The following is a 27,528-nucleotide window of genomic DNA, read 5'->3' as shown; positions in this document are numbered from 1 at the left end:
CATATCGCGAATTTTGGCGGAATCTCTCAATAAACGAGTCAGATCGCGAAAATCTGCGGGTTATATATAAAACGATAAGCATTCAATTATAAATTCCAGTATAATACCGTAGCGAATCACGGGTATCTTGCTACTATTATATATTTGAAGCCATCCCTTTTCTATTTCGATTCAGTTAATTTATAACTGTTCGAACCTTCTCTAACTGGGGAGAAAAGCGAGCTTGAAATATCTCAAGGGTGCTATCTGTATGATTTGTGAAAAAGGACTTTCTCTGAAGACTCAAAGGGAGAACTACTGGTAATGTGTTTCGAGTATAGTATTTGAACACACAGTGATTGTGCGGGTGCAGAAACAGAAATGTAATTATTATGAATAGAACATACACACCTATGTTAAATTTCTGAATCATTTTATTCATGTTTTCAAATATTTCATTCTGAAAATAGGTTTTTGTCTACTTGCATATAGGTTCTTTTTAGCATTAATGTGTTTCAGTTTTAAATGTATCTCTTTTGTATATATCTGAAGTGTATTAAGACTTTCCCATTGTTCTTTATCAACTACATTATACTGTAGGAATGTGTAAATTTGCCATGCGAACAATATCCCTACAATACGGTATGATAACGCCCATTTTCCTTTACATATCAGCATAGCAAAATGAACACAACGAAAATGGACTGCATATTCGTATGTGGCTGGGGGGCGTGACCAATCTTAAAGAATATAATGGGTAGAAAGAGCATTGTGACGTACGATGTTTTAGAAGTAAGCCATCGAGACGACGATTGAATTCGATATTCAAATACGAAGGGCTGTGCTTATTTCATCCTCAAATATTTTTATACTAAATGCTGAGAGATATAACAGTAAATGATGGAATTTATAGATGACCCATTTGCTCAAATGTCAGGGAGACGGCTTTCGATTCAGACAGCCCTGGGTTCGATTCCCGACCAGGTCGTAGGTTTCAGCTGCGTCTATTCTAGCCTATCCTTTAGCTCGGTACTAGGTGTTTGTATTAGTGTCAATATCTACCCTTTGGTATACACACAATGCAACACACTAACATGAACACGTAATACATGAATATATTCTTCCACTGAAAGTTGACTTCAGAAAAGGCATTCTCCACTAAATATGGCCAAAATCCACATGTACGATATTACCTGTTATCGCGAACCCACCATATTATGGGGAAGCAGGAGGTGAATATGGAGAATGAAAATGTATGGATTATTGTGGAGAGTGGCTTATGAACGTTTAGTTGAAATTTTGAATTCGAAACGAATCTACGACACGAATTCTTCTCCATATTCATCTACAATTTTCTTCCGTTGTTGCCAATAATAAAAAACAGAAACCTATCGCCTGCTGAGTATGATTTCCTGCGCCGATGCTGGGAAGTCTTCCCTGTAAAGGACAACCTATCCCTACTCTGACCGAGCTTCAGGTTAGACTCAAACGATGAATACAAATGACATTTCTACGCCATTCCGTCTCAAGAACTATCTACCAGGCCACAATGGGCTCTTAACCAAATCTCATTTTCCTCTTTCCCCAAAGATGTCGACGTTATATACGCTCAGCGGGTGACAAGGTAGTTGCAGCTCCTAAAGGAGCAGGAAACTGCTTATCCGCCCACCAGAATTAACTCTCCGCTGGGCACTAACCACAAAAAGGCATAGCATCTTACCTCCCTTAGCTATTTTCTACCTAAACACTAATGGAATGAATTAAGTAAAACATCATTCTTCTTCTTCTCTTCCCGCTGTGCAATAGAAAACTTCACATATTCTCGCTCCAGTTAAGGATAATCCGAGTGCAACTATTCGTCAGTGTCGAGCAACTTATTGATCTTCATTTACAGAATGCGCGTGCAATGGAAGGAGTAACATTTCGATGGCTTACTTCTAAAACCTCGTATGCCTCAATGCTCTTCCTATACATTATAGATTTATTCCTTAAGACTGGTCAAGCCTCCCAGCCACATGTGGATATGCAGCCCGTCAGAACAATTTGCGATGTGTTCACTTTCCTATGTTTGAATGTAAAGGAAAATGAACCTTAAATACATTAAACTGTAGGAGTGCGTAAATTGGCTTGCAAACAACATCCCTGCAATACGGTATGGTGAGGTCTATATAAATACTAGCAAGATACCCGTGCTTCGCTACGGTTTTAAACTGAACATTATTATTGAAAGATTTACCTTTTGGAGACTCCACTGTCATCTGAGCCTGTAAAATACGCCCTAAGTTCGTACCTGAAACGGTTTTGGGGGAATGATTATGTATTTTCTGATCTAACACTCATTTTAACACCGTACGGAAGAATTTGAAGTTCATACCCTATTTGATTTAAAATCTAGGATGTGAAAGCAACTTACCTGTGTAATTTAGATTTTGTACGTCAAACAGTAATGGAGGAATGAATATATTTTAATGGTGAATATTTTCAAATATTTAATAACATCTAGGATATAGAAGACCACCCTTCATAAAAAATAGGTTTTTGCCTGAAACGGTTTTGAGAAAAATGGATATTATGTTTTTGAGAGTCAACCACCATCTAAACCCCTTAGGGCAGAAATGTTTTGAAATATACGATATTTTACACCTAGGACATAAAAGAACACCCACCTTGTAAAATTACAACTTTGTACGTTAAACGTGTTTTCGAGGGATGAATAATTTCGGTTACGGAGCTAACCTCATTTAACAATTTAGGGGCGGAACGTTAAAAGAATATTTCTTTTTTCACCTTCCAGGATTTAAAATATATACTGCTATTTGGAATTTTGTCTTCGTATGTTAAACCGCACGGACATCTCACCCAGTGACTCGTTGCCTGAACGGTTAGCGTACTGGCCTTTGGTTCAGAGGGTCCCGGGTTCGATTCCCGGCCGGGTCGGGGATTTTAACCTTAATTGGTTAATTCCAATGGCACGGGGGCTGGGTGTATGTGTTGTCTTCGTCATCATTTCATCCTCATTACGACACGCAGGTCGCCTACAGGAGTCAAATTGAAAGACCTGCACCTGGCGAGCCGAACCCGTCCTGGGATATCCCGGCACTAAAAGCCATACGACATTTCATTTCATCTCACCCAGTAGTAGCAGCTCTCCTTTGACTTCTTGTATCCGATTGGTTCTAGCAAATCATTTTCCATGTCAATTTTTACGTCTGTAATATACTCAGTTTTGGAGATACCAGCATTCTAATAAAAATAATTAAACCCCTTTTTCAGTCTTTTCTACCCCCTCTTAAGTGTTTATTTCCAAAACAAAAAGTACGTGTAACTTTATTTTTAAAAGAAATTAAAATACCAATTTTCACGTCTGGAATATGTTAAGTTTTTGATATATACTACAGATACGCTCATTTTAAAAATTTACCCCCTTTAACACTTCAGAAAACAAATTATGCGTGTCCCTTTACTTTTAGAGGATATTCCAAATACTAATGTTAACGTCTGTAACATGTTACGTTTTTAAGATTTAGATGATCAGCGATCTTCGCTCGGTAACAGCACAACTCCTTTTAAAACCTATGACTACTGTAAGACGTGTCGGAAATTGTCCGCTACAGCTGGCTAAGCAAGGACACGCTTGTGCAGCTAAGGTAGGGAACACGGCTTAAACAAATAGGAGAAACGTTTCCCCTCAGTTTAACATGAAGAAAATTAGCCTTCACACAAATTAAGTCACCCTCCTCTGCACGCCATTACTTTAGTACTACTTCACGGTACTCATCTAGGCGTCGTAGAACACCTCCAGATCTCCCTTAGGCCTAAGCCCCACTCTCATGTTTATCTAAATTGTTTGCCAGTTAGAATGTGACAATTTTTCAGCCAGCAGAAATGAATCTAAAAAAATAGGGTTTTAAGCTTATGTATAATATAATTATGCTCAATTAATGTGTATATGTGTAGATATATGAAAGTTCTGAAGATGTCTTCGTGAATGATTTTGCTTTACTGTAGGAGTTGAGTCATCGTGTCCATGATTCTCCTGTAATGAGTGAGAGACAAGACTTTCTGATGACCATTTTGGTTATGGCATCTCTACTGGTGAGTGTATTTGTTAGTAAGTCAGGTTAAGATTGGGAATGGGGCAGCCGTAGCCAAAAATCAGGTATAACCCTTGTTTACTCAGTCGTCTTCACAAAACATAGCTTAACGTGTCCGTGTCTTACGCACGAGGACTTAAATTATCCATGGTATAGCCGAGAATCGAAGCCAATCTGACTATGTATGAAGCTAATATGCTGACCGTAGACAACAGTGCCGAGCTCATGGCTATTGATTATCACATTTGGCAGTACTTTTAGTCGTCCCTGGAAGGACACCTCTTAAAAATGAAATGAAATGTCGTATGGCTTTTAGTGCCGGGATATCCCAGGACGGGTTCGGCTGGCCAGGTGCAGGCCTTTCTAAATGACTCCCGTAGGCGACCTGCGCGTCGTGATGAGGATGAAATGATGATGGAGACAACACATACACCCAGCCCCCGTGTCATTAGAATTAACCAATGAAGGTTAAAATCCCCGACCCGGCCGGGAATCGAACCCGGGACCCTCTGAACCGAAGGCCAGTACGCTGACCGTTCAGCCAACGAGTCGGACACACCTCTTAAAGATATATATCCACAGCCAAATGTACGAAGATAATGTGATGACTTTCCTAATACTTAACATTGAGCCAAGGCATGTTTTGATATTCAGTCATTGTTGTCGGTCTGAGTAATAATAATAATAGTTATTATTATTATAATATAATTGTATATTATATAATATATTATGTATAATATATAATATATTATTATTATTATTATTATTATTATTATTATTATTATGTGAGATTATGTGAATAACTACAATATTGGCCATTCTTAGCGTCTTAAGGCTTCCTATTTGAACTATTTCCAACAACTGTTAGTTTAAAATGCATACTTCGATATAGAAGCCTTAAATCCATAGGTTATCCTGAGTATTTGGCACCGTGCGGAATAATATGAACCTCACAAACGCTCACGTAAGTATGCACAGAGAGTGAACGCAATATCCAACGTTTAAATGGAACAGCAGTGAGTTACCTTATAGTAAGAGAGTAAATGGATTCAATGAGACCTGGTATATTTCGGTCTTCTGTGCCCTGTGATCAGAGTGAACGTTCGAAATCCTCGTATCCACCTGCGTGGAATCTAGATATTAGCATGGTTGTTTTCCCAGTTTTGTCACGAATATAGGATTGATTTGAGGAACTAGAATGGGGTGTGTTCAGTCTTACCTAATCTGAAGAAGTAGGTAAGTGGGTTAAAATTCTACCACGACTTTCTTCTTTAGCCATTGGATGAGTGCAGAGATGGCACCAAGGCGTGGCCTACGGTCACTTCCTAGTTCCTGTAAGTTACAAATATACGCACTAGTCAGGAGCACAACGTACACATATATTTCACTCTCCGTAAGGACATGTGAATTTTGAACATTATATCCAGTGGCGGACCTAGAACACATTTAATGTGCTGTTGAGGTGGGCCAGGATAGTATTTAAATTTTCCCCACAAACCTGTCATAGCGTGTTTGTCACTAGAAACGTCGACTTTAAGAATAATTTTTACATTAAGATGAATTTCGGAAAATTAAACTGGCCTTTCTTAACAGGTATTTTCCCAATATGAATATCAAAGTAGCAGTTCTTATTACATTTTGTTTTACGTCTCACCGACACAGATAGGTCTTACGGCGACTACGGGATAGGAAATATGGAAGGGCTATGCGTGGGAAGGAAGCGGCCGTGTCCGTAATTGAGGTACAGACCAAGCATCCGCCTGGTGTAAAAATGGGAAACCACGGAAAACCATCATCAGGGCTGCCGACAGTGGGGTTCGAAACCACTCTCTCCTGGATGCAAGCTTACAGTCGGGCGCCTCTAATCGCACGGCCAACTCACCCAGTAGTAGCAACTCTCCTTTGACTTCTTGTAGCCGATTGGTTCTAGCAAATCATTTGGGCATAGACATAGCTTCCAGAACACTTTCCATGTCACATTCGGGTCTGAAGAATTAATTCAAAGAGGTTTTTTTAAGTATATACACTTATATGGATTTTATCAGTGTACATACATATGTGATAGGGGATCATAAAGAAGGCGGGGCGCACCTTATTTTCCCCATTATACCTACGTCCGATTGCATCCCAAGTCCCAGCAACACCACCAATTGAAATACTCCCAGTAAAATGTTCGAAAAAATTCGAAAACACAGGCTAATTCCAACGTCCATACTACCACAAACCAAGAGATGAGTATGTACAGTGTATACCTAAGTTCGGCCCCGAGGTGTAAGGGGCAACGCGTCCACCTGTCACCCGGCGGTCCCGGGTTCGATTCCTGGCCGGGTCAGGAGTTTTCAATTGTACATGATTAATATCCCTGGCCTGGGTACTGGGTGTTTGTGTCGTTCTTAATGTTCCTCTCCTCACATTCAACACTTTACACTTCCGCAATTTCCAAATACATGCAGGTTCATAACATATGGTGCAAAGTAGGGGCAAAAAGATCTTCTTAGGTCGACGCCCCGAATAAACAGCATTTTTAAATACAAAATAACGTATATCTAATGCCGTTCAACTGCAAGAAACACATGCACTTAAGAATAAAACTCTGAATGATAAGGAGTTTAGATGAACTTGTAGTAATCCTTATTTTACCTTCACACACAAGCTATTTATTCCCGAGCGAATGTTGTTAGTTTTTACTAGAGAAAAAACTGAAAACTCTTTATGATGACTTTTCTTTCGGGAAAGATGAGACATATTATGATTAGAATTGGAAGAATATAAAACTAGGCTAATATTACAGCTGTCGACAACATGCATGGAATTTGCGGTATGACTTCTCTTAACTATAGTATTGTAGAATTTAGATATTCAGAGTAACCTCTTGTTTTCATAGAGTCAAAAAAAAAAAAAAAATCATGAAATTGAATGTTTGTCTCAAAGCACCCATTGTGTACCCGATAATGCAATATGTAATGGCGGTATGAAAATTATATATATCGCCGGCTTACTTCTAAAACCTCGTATGTTACAAGGTTCTTCCTACCCATTATGTTCCTTAAGACCGGTCACGCCTCCCAGCCACATATTTATATGCAATCCATCAGAACCTTTTTCGTAGTGCTTATTTTCCTGTGCAAGCGTGTAAAGGAAAATGGACCTTATCATACCGTATAGTAGGGATGTTGTTTTCATGGCGAATTTAAGCATTCCTACAGTTTAATGTATTTAAGGTTCATTTTCCTTTACACGTCGACATAGGAAAATGAGCACAACGAAAGTTGTTCTGATGGACTCTACATCCATAGACTATGTGGCTGGGAGGCGTGACCAGTCTTAAGGAAGAAAATTGTTAGGAAGTGCATTGGGAGATACGAGGTTTTAGAAGTAAGCCATCGATATGTTTCATTCGCAATCTGCTAGACAAAAGTCGTTCAGACAAATACTGACGTCATCTCCTTCCACTGATATACCGCACGATATATAATTTACAAAACGAATAATAGCAATATTGCAACATTTTGAAATGATCCAAGGTTTCAAATTGCAAGAAAGTAATCGTACTCATGATATGTTCTCAAGGAAGAGGAATGCGGAGACGAGTTCTGTAAATTAGTTATTAAAGACTACTTCGGAACAAAGTTTAGAAAAATGTGTCATCCTATACTATAGGACTATCAAACGATGTACGATAAACAAATTTAAAATACGACGTTCACGATATTTTGCAGATTTTTGTTAGCCGTTTTTGAGTAGCTAATTGTCGTACACACTAAATAATTTTCAGTGTGAAGAAGAAAACCTACCATAACCCTTTAAAATATACTCTACATATACTGACACTAAATAAGTGACGTAGTTCTGTGTTAATGAATACGCTGATAGCGTCTATCGACAGCGGAATATCTGGGATATAGTCAACGGAAATTTATGTGCCTAAGGATCGAACTCTAAAAGTTTGATTGCTCAGTTCTATCAATAACCAATTAACTTTTAGTCCACACGGATGTAGACAGGGCAGAATGGTGAGGTGCAATTGGATAGGAAAAGTGGCTTGATTTATGAAAAGTGAAATCCGTACAAGTCTGTTCAATTTCCTGGACTATGACATTATAGTTCCTAAATTTCAAAACACGAAATATTTATCTTTATTTCTTTGTCATCTTATACAGATACAATGTATTGTTAGCTTAGTGTACTTGAAGCTTAATATCCGAAAATATCCACTTTTAAACTTACTGTGAGGAAAATGGACCTTATCATACCGTGTTGTAGGGATATTGCTTGCATGGCAAATTTACACATTCCTACAGTATAATGTATTTAAGGTCCATTTTCCTTTACACTGTCCGACTCCATGGCTAAATGGTTAGCGTGCGGGCCTTTGTTCACAGAGGTCCCGGGATCTCACCAATCTGTAAACCACCGCATAAAGCACACAATAGTGAATATTTCCCTCCACAGAGTGCTGGCGTCAAGAAAGGCATCCTGCTGTAAAACTTGGCTTAACATACTTTCAGTGACGGCAACAAGTCCGCTTCTGTGGTGTGGTGGATACTGTGATTAGCTGCCACCCCCGTAGGCCTGGGTTCGATTCCCTGCTCTGCCACGAAATCTGAAAAGTGGTACGAGGACTGGAACGGGATACACTCAGTCTCGGGAGGTCAGCTGAGCAGAGGTGGGTTCGATTCCCACCTCAGCCATCCTGGAAGTGGCTTTCCGTGGTTTCCCACTTCTCCTCCAGGCAAAAGCCGGGATGGTACTTAACTTCAGGCCACGGCCGCTTCCTTCCCTCTTCCTTGTCTATCCCTTCCAATCTTCCCATCCCCCGCAAGGCCTCTGTTCAGCATAGCAGGTGAGGCCGACTGGCGAGGTACTGGTCATCCTCCCCAGTTGTATCCCCCGACTAAGAGTCTGAAGCTCCAGGACACTGCCCTTGAGGCGGTAGATGTGGGATCCCTCACTGAGTCCGAGGGAAAAATCGACCCTGGTGGATAAAGAGATAAAGAAGAAGAAGAAGGCAACGAGTAATACAGAAGAAGGAGAAGAAGAAGAAGAAGACGTAAAAGTCAGTTATAACAACCATCGTCCATGCCACGTGCCAGAATGCTTCACTAACCTGCTTGCCTGTAAAATGAAGCTCATAAGTCGATTTCTGACGCATGCCTGTGTTCCGTACCTACTGTAAACCTAGGGAGTTTCGATGAGAATTTTTAATAAAACCAGCGAGAGGCAACCGGAAGGACATTGAACAAAACTATGCCTGGAAGGTTCGCGTAGTCAAAGTAGCTTAGAGATGGCGTTAAATGACATTAGTAGTGGTATTTTGAAAAGTGGGAAAGATCACAATATGAAGATAAAGTTTGAATTCAAGAGCACATTACGGTGGGATTTTCAATTAGAGATTGGTAGCATTTACTAAGTGAGATATTCGATGAATTTCCAAACATTCTTAAATTACAAGAAAAGACCAGGTAAACAACTTATAGAGTATCTTCCACCTGGGAGGCTGCCATAAATACAGATCAGTGGTGGTTGCGTGAGGGTGATGAACTGAGTTTCTCGTGCGCATAACCAAGCGAATTTGGGAAGTTTAGGAGTAAACTGAGACTGGAAACTCCACCCATTGAAGAAGGTGGCGTTGAGAAATAAAGCGTTTGCTTTCGTTTTGTCTATTTTCGAAACCTAGCTCAGAAAATGTAAATCATTTATATTAATATTAGTTTTATAACTATTTAGTATATAATTTATATTGATCCTGTCACGGTCCATAATTGTAGACATGGTAATAAGCTTTTGGGCTTTTGCCGTATCAAGAAAACAAGGTGAAGTTATTAACATTTCGCAGAGAAATTAACTCCACGTGTTATTATGCTGTAGGAGTGCGGAAATACGTCATACAAACATACATTCCTACAGTTCTGATGGACTGCATATCCGTATGTGGCTGGGAGGCGTGACCAGGGAGAGCATTGTCAGATACGCGGTATTGCTGGCGGAGCGACAATATTCTGGAGTAAGTGAAATCAATCATTTTACATTTTGATCCTGACCAGTGTTGTATCTGCATTCAGAGAACAGCACTTCTCCAGTTCACTAAATGTTCCGTATTTCCAAGGAATACGTAGAAATCTACTCTGTACTGCTCTGGAGCTTCAGGAAGATATCTTTTTTTTTTTTTTTTTTTTTTGCTATTTGCTTTACGTCGCACCGACACAGATATGTCTTGTGGCGACGATGGGATAGGAAAGGCCTAGGAATTGGATGGAAGCGGCCGTGGCCTTAATTAAGGTACAGCCCCGGCATTTGCCTGGTGTGGAAATGGGAAACCACGGAAAACCATCTTCAGGGCTGCCGACAGTGGGGCTCGAACCCACTATCTCCCGATTACTGGATACTGGCCGCACTTAAGCGACAGGAAGATATCAATAAAGAAGTGTCTTCAGACAAACATCACAGTTCCCTACTGCCAGCATGACATAACTTGATAGAAACTGTCCGGGATAAGGAAGGGAGGCGATGTCACATGTTCTCCTTCAATAGGCGTATCTTCATTATTTGATTCGAGGTGTGCCTACAGGTGTCATGATGTGCATCGAACTTGCCACGTGGTTCAATTTATAAATGAAATGAAATGGCGTATGGATTTTAGTGCCGGGAGTGTCCGAAGACATGTTCGGCTCACCAGGTGCAGGTCTTTTTTGATTTGACACCCGTAGGCGACCTGCGCGTCATGATGAGGATGAAATGATGATGAAGACGACACATACACCCAGCCCCCCTGCCGGCGAAATTTACCAATGATGGTTAAAATTCCCGGCCCAGCCGGGAATCGAACCCGGGACCTCTGTGACCAAAGGCCAGCACGCTAACCATTTAGCTATGGAGCCGGACTCAATTTATAAAATTAAAACTGTAAACAAAACATTTTCAGTAAAGGAGATGAATTTTACATAAAGTATGGTTTAACAGATTTTATTATATCAAAGTATTTCATGCCCTTTGGCTGGATGGTCAGCGCAGTACTCTTCCGTTCAGAGGGCCCGGGTTCGATTCCTTGACCTTAAATGGTTAATTCCATTGGCCCGGGGACTGGGTGTTTGTACTGTTCCCAACATCCTCGCAACTCACACACCGCACCCAACACAATCCTCCACTACAATAATACGTAGCATCCTATACACGGGAGATGCAGCCCACGATCTTTGGTGGGTCTGCCTTACAAAGGCTGTACCAAGCTAGAAGTAGCCAAACGAAATTAAATTTTGAAAATATCAATTTTCGGGTGTTTACTATGTTTTCATTGGCATTTCTTTGGAACTTTGGGAATATGATTTTAACACTTCTCACTTCACTTCGTTGAAAGAAAAGGGAAATGAAATATCACTTATCTTCACACTTTTGGCTAGTGTCATGTTGCAAAGATTTTGTTCCCCAGGTACAAGGATCAATAATTATAGTCAAGCTCCTTGGCTGATTGGTCAGCGTAGAGCCTTACAGTCTAGGTTCAATTACCAACCGTTCCAGGATTTTAGGCGCAGCAGGTTAATTCCTCTAGATCGGGGATGGAGTGTTTGTTTTCGTCTTACAAACCATTATACCAGCCACCACATATTTAAGCAATAGTCAATATACCCCTGCACATGGGGTTGGCGTCGAGAAAAGCATCCTGCCATGGAACTGGACTTGATCTACATTCAGTGACGACGATAATAATAATAATAATAATAATAATAATAATAATAATAATAATAATAATAATAATAATAATAATAATAATAATAATAATACAGATCAGTTGTAGCGAACATCGACCCTGCCATGTGCCATAGTGCTTCAAATACCTGTTTCTGTGCAAAGTGAAGCACATACCTGTAAATCGATTTCTGACGCATGCCTCTGTTCCATGCCTAAGCATTCCTACCGGAAGTGTGAGACGGGAACAGGAACTTGATAAATAATTCATGAACACTTTAACGAGAGCTCTATTTGACATCGACCACGGAAATTATGAAGTTTTGGCGTGTAATGGAAACAATTAAAATTAATCAATGATTTCATTTTTGGGCATAAAGTACCGCATTGCTAGAGTTAAGATGTAAGTTAAATGGTACAAAATCGTAAAATCATGGGTCATGGACTGGAATATACTTTAAAATGTTTTTAAAATGAAGCACAACTATTTACAACTCGATTTGATATCTCTATGAATGTCTATGAATCAAACTATATCTGCACGTTTTTGTTTTTACATTAATATGCAGTGTTCCTTTTAGATAATTTCCGAAAATATCTCAGTTCTGCCGGCCAGTGGTTTTTCAGATCTGCAATCGCTATATTTCTAATTTATATGGACCTACCCGCTCACTTCATTCCTTAGAGAGGAATATTTTGAGTATATGTAGTAAATACTCGATAGATTCAGTGCGACATAAAACTGATATCGATCATTGTTCTACTATTCTGCTTACTTCAATATTCATTACTAACAGTTACCCGCGGCTTCGCAGGCGTGGATTTCGTAATTTTATAAAAGTAATCATATCGTTCCTCGGTACTGTACCAAGGCGTTATCTGAAAATCCCTAAAGTATAAACATTCACCAGAAAATTGAGTTTCATTTACACCAGAAACTATTTGTTAACCATATTTGTGGTGTTGCCTTTTGGGGCTAAGATGATCATGCGACATAGAACTGTACATGTGAGAAACAGTCTTCTCTTAAGTCGGAAAAAATAAAAAGAACAAGGACAAAACATGTCTATTTATTTTATAGGAGATTCCAGATACCTATTTCAACGTCTATAACGACTTCAGTTTTTGAGATATATTCGAAGAATCCTCATAAAAAGAATTCAACCTCTTTATCAGTCCTTCCCCGACCCGACCCCACCTAAATGGATTTTCCGAAAAAAAAAGTACATGTTTATTTATTTTTAAAGGCCATTCCAAATACCAATTTTCACGTATGTAAAATTTATACTTATTGAGATATAAGTGTCCTCATACAGCGAATTTTTTCACTTCCTTTCACCCTCCCCCTTTAAGTGAATTTTCCGGAAACTAAGAGATTTTCTATATTTATAAAGGAGCATCCGAATATCAAACATCACGCCTGTAACATCTTTAGTTTTGAGAAATATGTATCCTCATAAAAATAATTCAACACCTTTTTGACACCCTATCCCCCAGTTGATTTTTCCACGAACATGCGTGTTTCTTTATTTGTAAAGGAGATTCCAAATGCCAATTTTAACGTCTGTAACATCTTTAGTTTTTTACATGTAAGTATCCCCATACAAATAATTAAATTAATTTTTCAGTTCTTTCATTCCCCTTATTTGAATTTTCCGAAAACAAAACAGTACGTGTTCCTTTACTTTTACAGGACATTCCAAATACCAATTTTCACGTCTGTAACATGTTAAGTTTCTGAGATATACTGTAGATATCCATGGTTTACTCCTAAAACCTCGTATGTCCCAATACTCTTTCTACCCATTATATTCCTTAAGACTGGTCACGCCTCCCAGCCACATACGAATATGCAGTCCATCAGAATAATTTTCGTTGTGAACATTTTCCTATGCTGACGTGTAAAGGAAAATAGACCTTATCATACCGTGTTGGAGGGATATTCTTTACATGGCAAATTTACTCATTCCTACAGTATAATGTATTTAAGGTCCATTTTCCTTTACACTTTAGCATTGGAAAATGAACACAACGAAAATTGTTCTGATGGGCTGCATATCCATTTGTGGCTGGGAGGCGTGACTACTCTTAAGGAAAATATTGGATAGGAAGAGCATTGGGAGATACGAGGTTTTAGAAGTAAGCCGTCGATATATTCTTTATAAAATTCACCCCATTGACAATCCTGTTCATCCCCCACTAATATGATTTTCCAAAAACAAACCAATACATGTTTCTTTACTTTTAGAGGATTTTCCAAATACCAATTTTCATGTCTGTACATCTTCAGTTTTTGAGATATAAGTGTCTTCATAAAAGGTATTCAACCACTTTTTCACCTTTCTTCACCCCCCCCCCCCGTTAATGCCATTTTCCGAAAACAAAAATACGTCTTTCTTTATTTTTAAAAGAGATTGCTAATACGTCTGCAAACTCGTTCTAACAATTAACCCCTCTTTTCACCCCCTTAACGATGGAATATCCAAAATTCCTCCCTTAGTGAGCACTTACACTCTAATTATAAAGATACCCCCAATATTTCATTTCTTTATGTCCAGTAGTTTCGACTCGGCGATGATGAATCTGTCTGTCAGTCAGTCAGTTAGTCAGTCAGTCAATTTGGGCATGTTAATTTATATAGACAGATAAGGTGCACATTTGCAACTGCTTAATAATACGTACATTCATACCGGACTTCACTGGATTCCTTTCAATAGTTTCCATACGGTTGTGAGCACCAAATACTTGTTAGCATACAACATACTGTGGGAACAGTAATACGCACCGCGGTGTATTAGATCTAAATTCAGTTTCACAAGTAACCTGTGAGTTATCATTTAAGAATCCAAATATAGTTTTTCACACTGAAATTTCAATGAACAACTAAGAAGATGCACAGTTTGACTGAATTTCTAATCCATAAAATTCGTCTTGTTCATTCTGATATTTGGTTCCCCAATTATCTACCATTCTATCCCTCTTGTTTTGTGAAAGACCTAGGTATGACCTATAGCCTTTGAATGCGGCAAACTTAAAAAGATGAGAAGTAGCTAGTAATTGACAGGAGTAATCTACTCCGGAGACCTATAAGGTACAACTATTTTGGGAGAATGCGTAAGTCTTACACAACAAACATTAATTGTATAATAACGATTTCTTTGTGAGAAAATGCAGTCTGTTCATGATGAACTAGCAACATGTAATTTAAAAGTTCCGTATAATTGTTAATTAAATGTTCTTAGGTAGGCTACTTTCGAGTACCCACTTCGGAAAAACTAGCGGTCATAAACGTATGAACCGCAGTTCGTCTATATAAAGACTGACGCATTGCAAACTAAAGGCAAAACTTTCAGGAATTTTGAACGATTAAAATATACTTAAGGGAGGAAGTAATAACGAAAATAATAATAATAATAATACAAAATTTAGTATAGGCCTATGATATTCTCCCAGCTAATAGAGTACCTCTGTTTAAAACATTTCGTTTTTGCTATGTGTTTAACGTCGCACTTACACACAGGTTTTAGGCGACACAACGTTGGATAGGGAAGGGGTAGGTAGCGACAAACGAGCTTCATTTCTGGCGACCATTTTCCGAATGCTGCTTTATGGCTACAAAACCCGCAACGCGCATGCAACTTCCTTGGTTCCTTTTAAAAACCTTTGGGTTTCCCTTATGATAGTTCTAACATAGGCTCTAAAATGTGGGCATAAGTAGGTAGATATGTGCTGCTTGAAAATAATTTTCCAGTGAAAGATATAGAGTATGTATAATGTTATTTATTTTTCATATAAATATGAAAATGAAATATATAATAGCCCAAGTAAGTGTTTACATGGGAGGGAATCTGGAAAGTATTCTTTATGTAATTACCTTAACGAACGCGATAAAATGTCCACTCTGTTGAGTAGGATTTGAACTTCGTTCCTCGGTTTCAGTATGACACTATCATTTGAGGTATATCATCGGTGCATACAGATCTGTTCGTAAGAGGGTGAAATCCTGACCAGCATCGAAATATAATAAGATATCAGATACGGATGTCGGTAAGACGCCTCTTTGCCGATTGATAGGTGAACAATTATTTGGCATTTACTGTAAGGAGGAGAAATCAGAGACAACGGTAGATACCAGTGTGACCTCTGATTTTTCCACCACAAACTTCACTTGTAATTAACTAGATTACACATTGGATGTGAACGTTGTTCAAGGGAAACTTTTAATTACGTATTGCATTGCTTTCACTTGGTAAATTAGCACAGATTTGAAGTTACGAACAATAGAAAATATCCTCTTACTGTCGCTTATTGTGGTAGAGAAAATATAAATAAATTGTATAACATAAATGTAATTAATTATGTGTTAAAGACATCGTCAATGAAGACTATTCCATGTGATAATGCCTCGAACTAACCGAGTGCCGTTTGCAAAAGTTAGAAAGCTGGCTATTACATCGTCGCTCGTATTCCGAAACCACGAATGTGATCATGTTCTGCCTGGCAGTTATTTCCCTTAAGACTGGTCACGCATCCCTGCCACATATAGATATTCAGTCCTATGTGCACCTGTAAAGGAAAATGAAACTGAAATACATCAAACTCTAGGAGCCGGTAAATATGTCATGCAAACATACATTCCTGCAGTACAGTAGAGTATGGTTAATTTTCCTCTACACACCCCCACAGGAAAATTTACTCCATGAAAGTTGTTCTGATGGACTGAATATCAATATGTGTCTGTGAGGCGTGACCAGTCTCAAAGGAAATAATGGACAGAGAGGACATTGTTACATTCGCGGTTTCGGGATGGAAGCGACGAGAATATGTCTTGGGCAATGTATCGCAATTCATTCACCCAGAAAGTTGTCAACACCCATCCTCCTTGAAGTAAAGTCTCGTATTCATGAAACTTGGCGGCAGAAGGCCAGTTATGAAAGCCAAGGTAAATGAGACTCTCTGAAGCACCAACTTCTCGACTCTGATTACCTGATTACCTCAAACGGTAGACGGGTATAATTATCACGTCATCTTGCCAGTGGACAGGTGACTACTGGTGCTGAACATGGAAACATCAACAGAGAACTCTATATCACTAAAACTACAGCTCTTCGGAAATCAAGTAATACTCAAGCAAGATAAATAATTTAACTTTGTAATCACGTTTGCGTGGAAAACAGGACGTTGATTTTACCTCGCTTCGTTCAATAGTTTTATAATCTAAGTCACTTTCATTTGGAATGTTTGAATTCATCGGATGTTCGTTGATATCTAGAGAGAATAGCTTTTCGGCAATTAGTTTGAATTTAAACGAACATTTCCCCTTATTTTCAGGCACGAGCACTCCAATTGTACAGATAAAACATCCATAGGCCTAATGAAATTAATACATTAATACATTAATACATGGTTTTCTTGGAAATTACTGTTATGGAAGCTCATCTCTAGTTCTTGAGTAATGTGTCTATCATATTGTGTCCTGGATTGTAATTTTATATATAGATTTAGTCGTTGATACGTTAGAAAAACCGGCTATGCTTTCTTGTCTGGGATATACACACCCACGGCAAATATATCATTCAGGATGAAGTTCCTTTGCTGGAACTTTTACATTACTCATTGGTAAGTGATTGGGGCTTTCTGGCCAGAGTTGTGAGTTGCTGCAGGCGTAACGACGAAATAAAACCAAAAAAAAGTTAATAACTGAAGCGCAAATTTCTCGACAGCAATTACCTGATTATTGGTAGGCCTGTTGGTAATATTTCAATTCGATAAACTAGTGGTTTTTGAATACATGCGAAAGAAACTTCATGCCGTCTTCATTACCGAGATTATACGAATGCGCCAAGTTTTTCTATAGTTGGCATTAGCATCGGTCTTATCTAGACGGCTAAAAAGACGAGTGCTGATACAGTTATTCTCGACCAGAATAAGTTTGTATTTGTGTTATATTAATGAGGTGAGATCTAAGTTAATTTTATGTTAGACATAGACACTTATGCAATAATTACTTAATATAACACGAAGTTAATTTTAAGTTAATTACGATTCACAATTTCTGGAAAAATCTGTCATCCATTAACTGCTGAGAGTACTTGGAAACCAGACGTGAGCAGATCCAATCCGTACTACAGAGACATACGATGTTCGCACAGAGGGTGAATATTCTCTGGATGTTTTTCTTGGAAATTACTGCTGTGGAAGCTCATCTCTAGTTCTTGAGTAATGTGAAAAGTTCCAGCATCAAATTATCGCATTGAGATCCTACAGATTATTTGACTGCGTATGGACAACATATACTACGCTGATGGTTTGGATGTTCCTGTCATATGTTATCAAGAACAGCAACAGGAATAAGGTGAAACAACGAAAAGTAATATTTAACCATATAGGTATTTGACTGTCTCGTTTTGGTTTTAATTGATACACTCTGTGAATATGTTCATAGATTTGATTTACAACATGTCACTTACATTAAACCACACAGAATTTTACTATAGAACATCTCGTGATTTTGTTGTCTACTCCGTTTCAGTGGCTAATGTTTATAACTGACAGTACAAACGTATGTATATTGTAATTTTTAATAATAAAATATTTAACATTTCAGACTAACAATAGTCTACTATGTTATTGACTACCATAATGGAAGATTATAATTTGCTTCCGTTATAATGGTTTTATTTTGTTTGTAAGTTGGTTGAAATTTGGCGAAAACATGAACTTTCTTTCGCGACGCGACGCAGGAAAATGTAACAAATCTTCCATCTAAAGTAGGATCGGACAGGATAAATTAAATGATTACTTTTCAAAAATCACCGAACCTCTTTCCTAAATCGAAGCGCTGAATCTGTTAGACATAGACACTTATGCAATAATTACTTAATATAACACGAAGTGGCACAGGGTTAATAAAATACTTTGAGTCCCAGGGTATCTATCCAACTCCTACGCCAAACACAACTAGACTTACACTCAAGGCTACAGACTCCAAAGCAAAGCAAGTTATAACAGGGGGTTTCCATCACATAAATTTACCATTTTGTTAACTATGATAATTCAACCTGTTATAGGGCCTTTCCCAATACAAAGTAAATACCTGTCAAATTCATAAATGACTCCACATCGTCGGTAAAATGCCAAAACCTCGAATGTGACAACGTTCTTCCTGTCCATTATTTACCTTATGACTGGTCAAACCTCGCAGCCATGTATTGATATGCAGTCCATGAAAAAAAATTTCGTTGAGTTCATTTTCCTATGCACATGTGTAAAGGAAAATGAACCTTATCGTACCGTACTGTAGGAATGAATGTTTGCATGACGTATTCACTCACTCCTAGATAATGACGTATTTAAGTTTCACGAGCAAATAGGAAAATTAACTCAAAGAAAATTATTCTGATGGACTGCATATAAATACCGGCCTATGGCTGGGAGGCGTGACCAGTCTTAAGGGAAATAATGGATAGGAAAAGCTTTGCCACATTCGCGGTTTTGGAATTGTAGCGATGATAATTCTATGCAATATATCGATGGCTTACTTCTAAAACCTCGTATGTCCCAATGCTCTTTCTACCCTTTATATTCCTAAAGACTGGTCACGCCTCCCAGCCACATACGAATATGAAGTCCATCAGAATAATTTTCGTTGTGTTCATTTTCCTATGCTTGCGTGTAAAGGAAAATGGACCTTATCATACCGCGTTGTAGGGATATTGTTCGCAAGGCAAATTTACACATTCCTACAGTATAATGTATTTAAGGTCCATTTTCCTTTACACGTTAGCATAGGAAAATGATCATAACGAAAATTGTTCTGATGGGCTGCATATCCATTTGTGGCTGGGAGGCGTGACCACTCTTAAGGAAAATATTGGATAGGAAGAACATAGGGAGATACGAGGTTTTAGAAGTAAGCCGTCGATATCAAGTGTTAATTTAAAGTGCTGCCACTCGTCACAGACTAACCCTTAACACACCGCTGGTCGAATAATATTAAAACCCTTTAAGTTATACGGTATTTTTATCACTCAAACGAATAAGATGGAGAAACCAGGCACTTCTGAAAGGCCGCAACACTTAATAGTATTATTACTGTCGACAATTTACCGTCCAGTTTTTTGTGTATGAAAAATGATTCGATATGTAGGCTGCTGTATTTTAAAACATGTTGTTGAAAGATTAATTCGTAACAATTTCAAAATGCTTATCTGGAATAGTCTACATTCCGTACCGTTTCAACGAGAATTGCTCTTGATTTTTTTTTTTTTAGTTTGATGTAAATTATAGGGTAAAATCTATAAGAATGTATCAATAATGAAATTTATCTCAAATTTCCGCCAGTTCACAAGAATAACCTCATGACTTCCTTTTCATAGTATTGGAGATATAAATTATTTTGCAAGTGTTTACAACCAGAACTAATTTTCAACTAGAATATATCTACGCCTTACTTCTAAAACCTCGTATCTCCTTATGTTCTTCCTATCCAATATTTTCCTTACGAGTGGTCACACCTCCCAGCCACAAATGGATATGCAGCCCATGAGAACAATTTTCGTTGTGATAATTTTCCTATGCTAACGTGTAAAGGAAAGTGGACCTCAAATACATTATATTGTAGGAATGTGTAAATTTGCCTTGCGAACAATATCCCTACAACACGGTATGATAAGGTCAATTTTTCTTTACACGCAGGCATAGGAAAGTGAACACAACAAATATTATTCTGATGGACTTCATATTCGTATGTAGCTGGGAGGCGTGACCAGTCTTAAGGAATATAATTGATAGAAAGAGCATCGGGACATGCGAGGTTTTAGAAGTAAGCCATCGATATACAATTGTGTATGTTGTGAGAAGAGTAACTATAAAGGTTTATTTTATGTATGATTATCCGAATTCTCTGATTCTAGGGAAGAGTGATTTTTATCTTCCTTTGGTCTTGCATTTTTACGTCACGTTTAACTTATATTATGTATAGAGCCCTGCGTGGATATACAATATATTATCCGCATTCGCATCTAGGAATGTTTATCCGTGGATATTGCAACTATTTAACTGTATTACACCCAAGGTATTGGAACCGATTGATATGTTAACATAATGCAATACGCCTCATACCTGGCATTATAAACCCCATAGTGACAGGTTTATGAGGAATTTCCTCTTGCGACAGCTACCGACATATTGAGCGGTCCTCTTTCGGAACCTTTGTTCCTTCCTTCCACTAATTGCGGGTAGGAGCAAGTTAGGCTTAGGTCAGATTTACGGCTTTTCACGGCTTTTTATATGTCAGCATTCTCCCGTTCAAGGTTCGTCTCACCACAAGCAAAAATGACTGCATGGGATGTATGGAAGACGGACTTGTTGAGATTGCTAGAGTATAGCGTACCTGAATGAAAATCAATGAATACAATTCTTTAGACATTATCAGCAAAATTATCCGCACTGCCATACAGTTTGCATCCGCCAAGACACCAACTTCGGAAATTCCTGTCCGTGCAGGGCTCTGGTTATGTAGCAAGGAAACTGTCAGCATCGTGGTATCTTTTTCAACTAGTGGCATAGACACCGAGCAAGGGATATTTAATTATTGGAAGGGAAGTTACAAACATACCTTGACTTAAAAGATCAACGCTACAAACATTATTAACCTAATTTCTCTGAAACGAAAAACCGATTTGCTTCTCTGTTAAATTACTGGGGGTACTGTTTTTCAGTTCTGTTACACTCCTGTGCATCTACCTTCTTTCTCACTTCTTAACTAATGTCGTGGACTTGGTGTGTTTAATGAATGGGCTGGATGTGATACCTGGCTGTCAGATTGCTATCAAGGAGCTAGCCAGCACGTAGTCTTCGCGCCAACGGTCGTGTCTCAAGGTGGTTGTGACGCGCGCGTCCGCTCGTCACTTGTTTAGCGGCAGGCAAAGCACTCAGTGCCGGGTGCAATCAGACGGGTGATCGGACTATAGACGGTATAATTTTGATCATTTCATCACCATTCATCCGTGTCATGCGTTTCTTTACTCCAAACTCGCAAAAGCTAACCTCATTATCCAGTATCCGAATCTAGAGAGAGAATGTTCTCTGGGGAAAACAAAGCGTAGTCTGCTAATCAAACTTAAGGCATGTTCACGTGAATGATAGACGCAAGACTGGCTAGGACCTTCAGGAATATTATGATAAAGATGGCAATGAAAAATATTATAATATGAAAGAAAATTATAATCTAAAAAATGAGCATGGGTTTCTGGTATTGGTACGTTTATAGATTAATAATAATAATAATAATAATAATAATGCGACGTAAAGCCCCTAGCAAAATAATAATAATAATAATAATAATAATAATAATAATAATAATAATAATAATAATAATAATAATAATAATAATAATAATAATAATAATATATCAGAGTTTATAGTATCATATTTCAATGATAATTTATTCCTCTTAGGGGCTGATGACCTAGCTGTTTGGCCCCTTTAAAAACCAAACATCATCATCAACATAATTTATTCCGCAAGCTCGCAAGTAATGTACACAAATATTCCTCACACGGTGCATTAATCTACTAATTTGTTATAAAATAATTCATCACTAACTCGGCATAATTTTCTAAATTTATACTTAAAGTTCCTAATCTTTCCTCGCAAATCGTCTGTGCACATTTTAGCCTCAGAAGGCGTAGTCTACTTTGGATTGTGAATTGATTTCAAATATCTTGGTAGTGGACTTGGAAGTCCCTTCTTTGCAGTCAGTGTCATTTGGTCACAGTAGAGATGTGTGAGGTATTATTTCTGCCAGAAATTTATCTGCAATATTATGAAAAGATTATAATTTTCTTTAACAAATCACATGAGAATGCACATGGAATAGTAACGAAATTCCCTTATGTCCTAAATGTTCTCAGTCATAATAGAACAGGATACGCACATCTGGAGATTTATTTCAACTTCTGCCTAGGCAACATGACAACCCTTTCGAGATGAAACATTCCCCCCCCCCCTCTCCCCCTCGTATGTCGGACTTTCTGACATTCCAGCTATTACAAATTGTATGCACCAGGCCCTTATTTTTATTCTTAGTTTACTAGTAGGTGAAAACTTATTGATTAATACAAGAAGGAAGAAATATCAGAATGCAATGCTTCACACCACTAATGTGAAAAATTTCCTTCATTATGCATTAAGTACGCTTATATCAGCAGCTTAACTGAAATTGATATTCGCGTTTCAATGAGAGCACTCAAAACATATTTATTAGACAGGCTACATAGTGCAGTGTTAGAAAGCACATTTTAAGTCAGTAAAATTTTAAAGCAGAAGAAGTGTTGTGGTATTAAAGCATGCTTGCAGATACGTTAGGCATCGTTTCGCAATGACACCCAGTAGCTCAATGCACCATTCATTCTTTAAGAGAAGTAAGGGTAACTGGAACATGAATTATGCCGGTCCTGTCTATTATAATAACTTATTCGTTCTCGCGCGATTTTTCAAGAAAACTTTTTGGTTCAATTAGAGAACAAAGCTTCTCAATCCTAATTTCATTCCATCACTAACACAGCAATTAAATTAAAGAGCGTTGTCAAAAAAGTAAGAGGTTATTAAAAAAGTACTACCGAGTAAAGACATCTGCTTACAAGCCTCTAGCGCATCACATTTATTACCCGGAGTTTACTGAGAGTAATAGATTTGGATATAGCTGAAACTTAAAAAAGTATGATCAACGTAATCTTCATATCGTCAATGAAGTAATATGGATGTATATATTTTTAACCAGATTTCTAAAATATTACTCTATATAAACTTTACAATTCGTCCGCTAAGACTGGATGAACAACACTCGTCAAACACAGGACGAAGAAACTGAAGTCCCAGTTTATTATTATTCTCCATACATTTCATAAGTAGGTATATATAAAAAGCTTTTACAGTTGTTTGACGAAACATAAAGGTAATATAAGGAAGATGTTCATGTTATGTAGACCCTCAACTCTCTAGTTTTTTATGTATCACCGTCATGAGTAGCCTACTTTTAACTCTCCCTGTCCAGCCTCCTGATCATATGTCATGGTATGAGTCGCCCGTCATATTTAAAGAACCGCCTTCTCTGAGTGCATAGTGTTTGTATACTCACGGAGAAGGGTAGGTTCAGCGCCGTCACCAGAACACTTCAGTTCTCTCATATTATTACTATTATTATTGGAGGAGGAATTTCATCATTACATTTATTCGTTATTTCGAGTACCATCTTTCACATTGTTCAAGTAGCCTACTTCTTATTTTTCGATGATTCATTATAACTATTCAATTATATTCAATACTAGCGGTAACTGTTTTACGTTTTTACTCTTTCAGAAGTGCTGGGACCTCTATTTCTTAATCGATAAAGTCTAATGAATTTTTACTGTCCTACTGCATTGGTGGTCTAAAGTGCTTTAATTTTCTCTGAAAATGAATAATCCTGAAATAAAATTATATGAATAATAAATAATTCGCAGTCTCAGCTCCGCAAGGTAGTGAAAAGATGTAATAATGTAGGTGCATGTGCTATAAGTGTGCTCGTGCTTGCGTGAGTAGAAGTAGAGAAATGTAGATCACTTACATCCGTAAAATCGGACATGGTGTGTCGAACTCTGGTGAGAGGCAACGGCAGGGCCAATGCTGGCTTCAGGGACGGCGGCAAAAGTGTAGCTCCCGACGACATGGACGCGGCGCCCGTCACAAGGATCTTGGTTAACAACGGCCTAGAACCTCCAGGAGACGTAGACACATGACCAGTAGTTGACGACAACAATAACAGAAGCAAGAAATTGGCGAATTTCAGCACCAACTTTGTACTAAATTTTGAGCGCTAACAGACACACTGTCACTTCACTGTTCACGGCAGATGTTCATTTTCCTTGAAGATTCTCTTGTATACTAAAGTTACTCAAAATGCCACTTCTTTTTCAGTTTAAGGAAGGGGTTCTCTTTAACCCTGATGGCACGCCCTCAAACATGCCCAACACGAGGTCTGAAAACTGCTAGTAAACAGTGTCCAGATGTTAACATACGACTGGTGTATGTCTTACCACCATAGACTATGGGAGATGTTCCGTGATGCGAAGGAAGGGAAAGGGTATGGAAAAAACATTTTACCTCTTGTTTGAAACCCTACCAATATCCCCCACCTCTCTTCATGAACCACCTTACGAGACTACGCTAACTCCAGTCTCCGGTATGGACCTCCCTCTTTCTAAGTGGAGGGCCCGCCCGCCACAAACGTCGCACCACATCGAAGCCTGGCAGATAAGCCATGATGTCACTGCTAGCCAATCAGCAGGGCCCTGCATGAGCACTCTCACCTGGATTACTTCTGCTGCCAACAGGTGGCAGGAAGAGCGCGCTTCAGCACCTATCGCTCATTCACGCCGAGGTCTTCTCCCGAGATCTCGCTCATTCACGATGTCCGAGAATTACCTGTTGATGAATTCTGTAAATATCATTTGCTACAATATAATTTCTAAATTAAGAATAAAGTAAGTTTAAAAGGACTCTCACACTCATTCCTTTTAAATGGCAAAGTTCCTCTGCAGACTGTCAATGCGTAACAAACTAAATTCCTCTTCTTTGTTCATATCTGAACGGACACCTCCCTTAAGTTCGTGCGGATGATTCCTAATAGAGAAAACATCCAGATAAGTAACTTACGCTGGGCTGAGTGGCTCAAACGGTTGAGGCGCTGTCCTTCTGATCCCAACGTGGGAGTTTCGATCCTGGCTCAGTCCGGTTGTACTTTGAAGGTACTCAAATACGTCAGCCTCGTGTCGGTAGATTTACTGGCACATAAAAGAACTCCTGCGGGACAACATTTCGACACCTCGGCGTCTCCGAAAACCGTGAAATGTAGTTAGTGGGACTTAAAAGTCAATAAAATTATGTATTAATGAGTCACTCATGTACCAAGGTACATGTACATATTTCAATAATTTATTGGTCATGAATACTGAGCATATAATAGACGCTGTGTTAAACTAATGAATTAAGCCAGCCTCACTGGCGTAGTCGGATATTCTTTAATCCTTTTTCAATCCCAGTCCATATCGGTAGAGTTAAAATGCCAGAACTACGTATCGTTGATCTCCGGCACGATCAAGAACTGGAACAAAATTCAGTCCTTCTGAAGTCACTCAAAATCCGAGACAATTGAAGGGACGTAACAAGTGACATTACTGTTATCATCAGCTTTGTTTGTGAAGTCCAGGCACCACTAAGAGGAACTCGTAAGTCAATAACATAATACAGCCCGATAAATAATCCCTTTCCCAATGGCACGATGACTCACTACCCTTCCACCGGAGTGCAGTGTAGTATAGTGCTTAACTTGACGAACTCGAAGTTCTTCGAACGTCCCCCGTTTACAAGATGTATCATACTACTAAACAAGTAGGGTTAGCCTACGATTAGCACAATTAGCAACAATTAATGTATAAAAAGTAAGAAACGGCCAACATTTTAGAGACTTGGGTGGGTGACACAGTGGGGACGTAACCAACCGCCCAATCCGATGAGACCTGCAAAGTAACACTAACCGAGTTTAGTAATTGCATGGATTATACCGTGTGTTGGTGGCTGGTAGAGATGTATAGTGGAAAAGGTAAAGAAATATCATACTGTTAGCTCGAAAGTTGAGTACGAACCTCGCGATGATGACTCAGTGAAAATCTGGTCTATTAAGAGATCCTGAAGAAGTCGGAAATATAGAAGGACTTGAACTTGTCAACGACCGATTTCAGTGTCTAACTTAACCGTAATGTAGACTAACAATAGACATTAAATGACACTGACTCTTGACTAAAAGTTTAGGGTTTCCTGTAAGATTTGTGTTTATTTACAAGAGGATATAGACTAAGAAATCTAGCCTCAAGCATCGAAAGGGTCCGTGTTGCAGCTTTATCATTTCTTCAAATCCAGATTGAGGACTTTTCTGTTGATAGAACTGCAGTAGATGGAATGACAGTGTTGCATTCATAAAATATAAAAAAAACCTTTCTTTTCAAACCACGCTGTGAAACTTACAGCGTCATAAATTGTAGTCCTGATGACTGTTTATCTGTGCCACTGAAGCACGATTTGTCAAGCTGCCCCGCAAACTAGATCTGAACACACGCAGAAATAACTGAAGAGCTTCTTTCAAAAAGGCAGTAAATATTGATTTTTAATATTTTACTTTAACATAGGTTATTTAATGGACATTCATACGTCACGTAGTGTTATGTTACTAAAAGTCTTGTATCGCCTGTATTAACGATTGGGATAACCTAATCCTGATTGGTTCCTCAGTGTCTGATATCCCAGCTGTTTCTATATAGGCCTACATTGAATCATGATGTTACGCCTGGTAGTTCACAAGTCTGTAATGCATTGTATCAATATTTGAGTTCTGTACAAGGAATCCGCAAGAAAAGAAATATATTTTATGATGATAATAATAATTTCATTTGTTTTTACGCCCCACCAACTACTTGTACGGGTTTCCGAGATGCCGATATGCCGCAATTCAGTCCCGCAGGAGTTATTTTACGAGCCAGTAAATCTACTGACACGAGGCTGACGTAGTTGATTACCTTCAAATACCACCAGACTAAGCCAGGATCGAACCTGCTAATCTGGGGTCAGAAAGACAGATCCTCCATGACCGCGTCTATTAACCTCATGGATAAATTCACATCACATCGTACATTTTCTCTCTACAAGTTAATTAGGCCTAATAACTAAACCTTTA

At 38.5% G+C, this 27,528-nt stretch overlaps 1 protein-coding gene across 2 annotated transcripts in view; it reads right to left on the bottom strand.

Moving 5' to 3' along the window:
* The window catches only part of LOC136862923 (Krueppel-like factor luna), a 314,234-nt gene extending 289,368 nt beyond the window's left edge, over positions 1-24,866 (bottom strand). Inside the window, exon 1 of one of the 2 annotated variants that reach the window (XM_067139207.2) lies at positions 24,367-24,866. In XM_067139207.2, the coding sequence (XP_066995308.1) occupies positions 24,367-24,468 (102 nt within the window). In that variant the 5' untranslated portion in view covers positions 24,469-24,866. The remainder of the gene's footprint in view (positions 1-24,366) is intronic. The other variant, XM_067139208.2, reaches the window with a different exon arrangement.
* Positions 24,867-27,528: the final 2,662 nt, after the last annotated feature.

This window comes from Anabrus simplex, chromosome 2, assembly GCF_040414725.1.
Source record: "Anabrus simplex isolate iqAnaSimp1 chromosome 2, ASM4041472v1, whole genome shotgun sequence".
NCBI classification, from domain to species: domain Eukaryota; kingdom Metazoa; phylum Arthropoda; class Insecta; order Orthoptera; family Tettigoniidae; genus Anabrus; species Anabrus simplex.
This window is presented reverse-complemented; position numbering and strand designations above follow the sequence as displayed.